General features: G+C 43.2%; 1 protein-coding gene across 1 annotated transcript in view; it reads left to right on the top strand.

Moving 5' to 3' along the window:
- The window catches only part of LOC112154875 (CLIP-associating protein 1-B), a 68,446-nt gene extending 60,607 nt beyond the window's left edge, over positions 1–7,839 (top strand). The window contains exons 34-39 of the mRNA XM_024286103.2: positions 872–1,073; positions 1,809–1,999; positions 2,112–2,240; positions 4,864–5,070; positions 5,313–5,429; positions 7,391–7,839. Coding sequence (XP_024141871.1) covers positions 872–1,073; positions 1,809–1,999; positions 2,112–2,240; positions 4,864–5,070; positions 5,313–5,429; positions 7,391–7,477 — 933 coding nt within the window. The 3' untranslated portion in view covers positions 7,478–7,839. The remainder of the gene's footprint in view (positions 1–871; positions 1,074–1,808; positions 2,000–2,111; positions 2,241–4,863; positions 5,071–5,312; positions 5,430–7,390) is intronic.
- Positions 7,840–7,859: the final 20 nt, after the last annotated feature.

The raw sequence follows: 7,859 nt of genomic DNA on the forward strand, positions 1-7,859 counted from the left end.
AACATTAATATAAAATATCTCCTAGCAGATTATAAAGCAGAGTGGGTACTTAATCAAGATACTTTGCTTCAGTTCATCGTGTGGTGTCAAAGGAACAGACATTTGGTTCACAATGAAACCTACTTGGCAAACTTATAATTTTTTCCGATTTGGAAAGTTTATAACTCGATGTGGAAAGAGTTTTTTTTTTAAGTACTAAGTAAACCTTTTTAAATGATACAAAAAGGTTTACTTTACATGGAGAAGCTGCATTCAGCTTCTATGCTCCACAGATCTGGAACAGACTTCCAGAAAACCTTAGATCTGCTGAAACACTCAGTGTATTTAAATCCAGGTTAAAGACTCACCTGTTCTCAGTTATTTGATTAATATGTATTCAAAAGTTTACGTCTGCACTGTTTATCTATGCTTGTTTTAAATTAAAATCTTTTTACTTTCTTTTAATTTTAATTTAATGATCACATTTTTACTATTTCTTTTGTTTCCTTTAATGTTTAATGTAAAGCACTTTGAATTGTCTCTGTACATGACATGTGCTATACAAATAAACTTGCCTACAAACAATGATCCTTTAGGGACTCCTCCTCAAAATTTTTGGAAGTTGTGTCGTAGATACGTGGTCACAGGAAAACAGGTTGGAGTAAATCATATTTGTTAACAGTGATAAGAGACGTTCAGCTCTAAATCATCCTTCTCTTCTGCTTTCAAACCTGCAGAAATCTAATTTAAATAATTTAAAAAGAGTATTGTTCTGAGGTGAGTTAACCAATGTAGGATATGTTGTCAAGTTCACAACGCCCCCCCCCCCCCAAGTGAATAGTCTCCATTCAAAAAATAAGAACTAATGTTTCCCCTCATTTTTGTCTTGCAGGCAGCAAGAGAAGTCGTTTCTGCAGGCCCGGATGTGGTGGAGGGGGGTCGTACTGCCTCAGACAACAAGACCCTCCTGCTGACCAGCCCGTCCCAGCACTCCCTCTCTGTGGGGCGAGGTCGTGAGTTTGGCGTGTGCGCGTACGACAGGAGCGCGCTGAAGGAGGCGGTGTTTGATGATGATGTGGAGCAGTTCAGAGAGTGTGAGCTGCAGCAACACAAAGCCACAAAAAGATCATAACAAACTTTTGTGTCTCTAACCTGATAGTTAAGATTCACACCACTCACCATAAGTTATGGACATTATTATTTACATGAGAGATTTAACTATTTTCATGAAATACATAAAGTTCTCTTTGAGATTACTCACAACGAATGAGAAAAAACATTTTCATTAGTTTGATATTTATAACCCTCTATATTCATTACCCCATATATTTACTACCCTCCGCTGATGCCTAGTTATCTTGTGTCTGTTGTAACTTTGTATAGATGTGATTCTCTGTTGGTTTGACTTTACATTCATTCTTACTTGATTGCTTGAATTAAACCATTTCAATTCAAAATCTGTGAAGTGAAACACTGGTTATATTGTTTATCCAGTGAGTTTTAACAATATCTCTTATGGTGAGGAGTGTAACCTTTTGCTTGGATGCTCTTGAGTTTTTGCAACAGAAACTGCAGTTGAACATTGGTTAATCCTTCAGCAAATCAACTCTAACTGTTTAGTTTGATTTTTCTCGGGTGCATTTCTTTGGTCCTACAAAACATAAACCAGAACTCAGAGCTGTGTCTGTGCTAACATTCTATATCCCGTAATGAACACTTTCTAACAAATCATTTCATAATGACTACAGATTTTTCTCTTGGTCTTGAAGACATATAATGTGAATCTCAGATAGTGAAGCAGGATCTGAGTCATTTTCTCTTGTCATTAGTTGGTCAGGATCATTCGGATTTTGTTGCTGACTTACTGAAGGAACTGTCCAATCACAACGAGTGCTTTGAGGAACGAAAAGTGGCTTTGGTGGAGTTACTGAAAATCACATGGGAGGACAGCGTGGCTGTGTGGGACGAACACTTCAAAACCATCTTACTGCTTCTGCTGGAGACGCTGGCTGATAAAGATGTAGGTCATTGGATCGCCCGTCTCCTTAAATCAAGATGAATTCACAAATATTTAGCAGAAATCTAAAGTAGTGCTCTGTGGAACAGCTCATTTACGGACTGTTTCCATCCAGCAAACCATCCGAGCTATGGCCCTGCGAGTCCTGAAGGAGATCCTTAGGACCCAACCGGCCCGCTTTAAAAACTACGCCGAGTTGACCATCATGAAGACTCTGGAGGCTCACAAAGACTCTCACAAGGAGGTGAGCAGCATGTACACACAGGTGTTTGGTGAAGATCCTCACTCGTTGTATTTTGTTTATTTCATGGTCCCCACCAGAGTTTAAAATATTTTTCCTATGATACATTTTTAAAAAATGGTGTGAATCCTGGCCAGGACCTTTCTTCTTGGAGTTAGTGAGTTCTCCTGATGGATGGTTGGGTTTTCTCCATCTTCCTCCAAAAGTCCAAAACATGCTCCATCGATTGGTCAGCGACTCTAAATTGACCCCATGTGTGAAAGTGTGAGTGGTTGAGAGTGTGTAGCCCTACAATATACTGGCAACCTGTCCATGGCAAACGCTGCCTTTATTCAACAGTAGCAAGGATATGCTCCAACCTCCTAAGCAGGTTTAGAAGAAGGACGGATAACATTCAGTTTGCAGTAAGAAAAGAGGTGAGACAAGCATAGTTTAGTCCTCAGTTTGTAGAAACATCATTAGGGATGCTGGAGTTCCTACCATTAAAAGCTACTATAATGTCTGAGGTGTTCTCTGTTGTCTGGAGTGTCGGGGAATGTTTGAGGCGCGCCCTGGGCAGTCTGAAAAAAAAACAGTGACCATCAGAGGTTCTCATGACAGTCTGAGGAACTTTTTCATGTTTGTTCTGAAACCATATTACTATATGTTCCAGTCTTTTTCCATCTTCATGCATTCTTGCAAAGACTCCAGAAAGTCACTTTATGGGCACTAAAGAGTTGCGGGCTCCCGACCTCTGCTCCATACAGTTTGAGACGCCCTGTTTCAGTTTCAGTCTGAGGGGGTTTGAAGCTAATTTGAATGCGTAAGTCGTGTTTAGTGTGGGTGCAGCATAAAGAACTCCTGACTGTATTTCTGCAGTCGTCTGATCAAACTTCTGAGTAAACAGATTACAGCTCAGAGCTTCTTCCAGATTCACAAACAAACTCGTCAGACATCATTCCTGCATACAAACACATATATTGGTTGTGTGTGAGCAAACACCTGTACTCAGGTGATTTTGCGACTGTAGTCAATGATGTTATGGAATGTAGAAATTCAAACAAAAGTGTGACAAGCAGCCGCTCACGCTCACAGCCTTTTCCAAGATGAACAGGCAGAGTTGGAGGGACCAACACTGCCAAAGAGCATGGGCCACGAAGAGCCTCAGCCCAGCCAGGGACCACTTTCCTCGCCGTTCCTGGGGTCCAGGACGACAGGTCTGCGGCCACCCACAAATGAGTGTCTGTGGATTGATGTGACTGTTCTCTGCTGTGAAGCTTCATGCTGTCTGTTTGTGTTCTAAAGCCTCTCATGCAAGTTTTTAAAATGAAAATCCACTTCCTGACTCTTCAGTGAGTACACTCATGTTCAACATGTGACTTGAACTCCATGAGATGAATGATTGTTGTCCTCTGGCTGTGCTGGTCTCCTTGCATGACAGTTTTCTTTAAGACGGCTGGGTTACTTATTTATTAGAGAAGAAGAAAAGCTAAACATGGAAAGAGCAACCTTTGACTGCGCAGGAGTCACTGCGGTTCGACTGGTTTTCCTGCAGGGACGGTCAGGACACGCTGCGCAAATACAGTTCAGATAACAGGCTGAACACTGATCACTGAGGAAAATTCCAGATCTGTTTTACATAAGGAAAGTTGTGCTGGAAAAACACAGAAAGTTTCTGTGCTGCAGGACCAGCTGCAGGTTTTTTCTATGGTTGACAAATTCTGTGAATTGGGAGTAAAAAAATGTTGATTGAGGAGTTCTGATTTTCATCCGTCCTCACTGAAACAGCATAAAGTCAAACATTTAAACATTACATATACAGATTATTAAAGATCATTTTATTGTAAAATAATAATCATAAAAGTCCCCACATTTTACAGATCTAACAGCTGAACAGTCTTTCTCCAATAAAATGAAATCTTTTTAGAAAGTTCTCCAGGTCCAGGTCATGTTTGACTCTTAAAGGTTTCTTTGCCGCCACTTTTCTGTTCATGTTTGGAGACTGTGCTGACTCTTCCATCTTCATGTTGTGCATCTTCAGTCCAGGATTTACCAGAGAGAACTGCCTGTTTCTGCAGGAAACGGTTTGTTCACGGAGACTCAGAAATGTCTTTACACTTTCTCGGCTTAAGTTTTTGTTGTTTCAGACTTTCCAACCTTCCAGTGGAAAAATAACTCTCCTCTTGAAACTTTGAGCTGTAGTTGGAGGGCTGGTGTCCTACATGTTTTCCAGTCAACTCACCAATGAAGCTCCTTATTGGCTAAACTGACCTGATCCAGGTGATCAGCAGCAGATAAGGCAGGATTCTGGAGAACCAGCAGGAGGCCGGCCATCGAGGCCTGACTTTGGAAATCCTGATTACCAGATTATATTAATTCAAAACCTGCAATGAAGTTAAGAGACAAAAACGCATTCAATGTGTGAGGAGATATTGTGAAGTTTTTCATCACTCACTGATTATTGAAACATCATTTCAATCTTTGAGGATCAGAGATTTGACTAATCAGTTTGTTCTGTTAGCTCTTTCTTTAAGCTGCTGGAGATCATTTAGTTCTGATGTGAGTCGCATCAAGAAAATAAAGAACCAGTATCAGTGAGGGTTTAAAGTTACATGTATGCTTTTTTCCTGATGATGATTTCTGTCAGGTGGTGCGTGCAGCTGAGGAGGCGGCCTCCACGCTGGCCGGATCCATCCATGCCGAGCAGTGCATCAAGGTGCTGTGCCCCATCGTGCAGACCGCTGACTACCCCATCAATCTTGCTGCCATCAAGATGGAGACCAAAGTCATGGAGCGCATCTCTAAGGAGTTTCTGCAGCAGCTGCTGCCGGACGTCATTCCAGGACTCCTGCAGGTCTGAGCACCAACCAGGGTTTACCAGATGAGCGTGCATGCGCTTCATTACTGTCCTTAGTTTTAGTAAATTGTCCGTTTTGTTGCAGCTGATGAGCAGCAGCGTCCACGTTGGCTTATTTGGACAATGTTCATATTTGGACAGTCAGAGTTATTTACCTTATTTGTCCCTGGAAATGTTTGCGTGTACTCTGCACTCTCTGCAACCCCTCCCACGCTGCTGCGCCTGTGTGTCTGCTGCAGGGATACGACAACACCGAGAGCAGTGTTCGCAAGGCCAGCGTCTTCTGTTTAGTGGCCATCTATTCCGTCATCGGCGAGGAGCTCAAACCTCACCTGGCGCCGCTTACGGGGAGCAAGGTGCACGGCTTCCCACTATCACTTTCTGTGCCCACACAAACTCACAGAAGCCTCCTCACAGACGCACCGCCTTATCTTCTTCCCATGTTGTTAATTCTCAGCCGGTTCCAGCTGGCAGATAATTAAACGGGTCAGTTTAGAAGTTAAGTTACATAAAGGTGGGGCGCTGAGGGTCAGGTCCACCTGACTGCAGAGACCGCCTCCACCTCACCTCCACCTGTGTTCCTTCTTCTCATCTGCATGAGACGTGAGAGCCTACAGCTTTAAAACCACCAGATTCATGTTTGTGGGATCAATTTTCCCCCCATCACACCATTCAGTTCCAGGTGTTACTCCCCCCCGCTCATGTCTACTGCATCATCAGCTGGTCCAATCATCATGTTTAAAATTCCAGTTGGAAATTCTCAAACAACTTCCTGATTTTCCCTGGATAATTTAGAATTCCCAACTGCCTGGAGATACTGGACCAGACCAGACCAGACCAGATCAGTCCAGACCAGTCCAGATCAGTCCAGACGAGTCCAGACCAGACCAGTCCAGTCCAGACCAGACCAGTCCAGTCCAGTCCAGATCAGTCCAGACCAGACCAGTCCAGACTGGACCAGACCAGACCAGACCAGACCAGATCAGTCCAGATCAGTCCAGACCAGTCCAGACCAGACCAGACCAGTCCAGACTGGACCAGATCAGTCCAGATCTGTCCAGACCAGTCCAGTCCAGACTGGACCAGACCAGACCAGTCCAGTCCAGATCAGTCCAGACTGGACCAGATCAGTCCAGATCAGTCCAGACCAGTCCAGATTAGTCCAGACCAGACCAGACCAGTCCAGACTGGACCAGACCAGACCAGTCCAGTCCAGTCCAGTCCAGACCAGACCAGACCAGACCAGTCCAGACCAGACCAGACCAGACCAGACCTGTCCAGGACCTAAAGTCCCAGTTCAGTTTTCGATTGTAAAAGCATTACCAGTGGTTTCTTTAAAGTTTTTATTCCCTAGTTTCTGCAGAGCAGCAGAACTTTATCAGAAATTTTCCTCTGGGTTTTTTGTGGGACCTTTGGTGAAAAAGTTAGCTCTGCTAATTTCCCATCTGCCCTTTGATTCTCTCCTGCTATAGAACCTCACAGCCCAAGTTTGCATAGTGGAAAACAAAATAAACGGTAGCAACATTGTTTCTATTCAGCCGTCCAGTTCTGATCCAGATTCCAGCTCAGACCAGAAAAGAAAAGATGTTCATGGATCTATTTGTCTGCATGCAGATCCTTCTGATCTGGAGGGGAGTAAGGAGACTTTGACCTGCCCATGCAGCTGCATCACAAACCAGAACGTTTCAATCTGCTCCTGATCCATCACAGTTTGAAGATATAAATACTTTAATTGGAAATCATTTTATAAATGTTCTCCATTGTGATAAAAATGTTACAACAAAATGTTAAAAACACCAAACTGTATTTTTGTTGGAGTGGGTCTGTTCCGGTTGCTGCCTTTCTATTTTTCTTCTGTTTTCAGAGAACTGATGATCTCTTTTAAACATCAAGATTTTTAAATGTTGAACACAAAGTTGGTGTTGAGTTCAAGTTTTGCAGTAATCTAATTTCTCTCTGGTGGTAAAGTTTTCAACTGATAAAAGCGGATTTTGGACAAACTTTCAATAAAATACATCTCCTTAAAGTGTATTAGACTTCAGATCTCACATATCTGCAGTGATGAGTTCCTGACATCTTATTTAAAAGATACATTTAGTGAATAAAAATAAGAAGTTTTAGCAGCTTTGCTGAATGAACTAAAGTTTATGATGAAACTCGTGAAGTTTCCACTCAATCCTGACAGGATCAGACTGTGAGCGCCATGAAGGAAGCTTACAATGCATGCACTAACACTATTGATCACTATGTGGCTGTTTTTGTTGAAGCCCCCCCCCACCCCCATCACCAGATGTGTAATAACCGTGTCTGTTTGCAGATGAAGCTCCTGAACCTTTACATCCAGAGAGCCCAGACCACCAACACCAACAGCAGCAGCTGTTCCGACGTTTCCTCTCACACCTGAGGGGGGGGGGGGGGCAGCTTCGCCAGAGTCCACATAGGAAGATGACTGACCATGATCATCTGATCATCTCCTGCATCTTCATCGCTCTGCAGCTCCTCCTCATCATCAGATCATCCTAAACTGGACAAAGCTTTGGATGGTTCGAGTCCTGGTGACGGTCCTTCTGGTGAACGTCCTTCTGCACATTCACACAACAGCCAGCATGGCTGCACGTCTGAGATAGTCATAGCAGTTGGAGTTTGTGTGGTTGTGACGGAGATGTCTGCATGTTCACAAACACTCGTTGTGTTTATTTCATTGCTCTTCTTGATAAAACCAGGAATTTCAGTGAGACTTCTGTTTCAATAAACCTGAGATCTGGACTGGTTTGCATCCTTACTGA

The sequence above is a fragment of the Oryzias melastigma genome, linkage group LG21, assembly GCF_002922805.2.
Source record: "Oryzias melastigma strain HK-1 linkage group LG21, ASM292280v2, whole genome shotgun sequence".
Classification (NCBI taxonomy): Eukaryota; Metazoa; Chordata; class Actinopteri; order Beloniformes; family Adrianichthyidae; genus Oryzias; species Oryzias melastigma.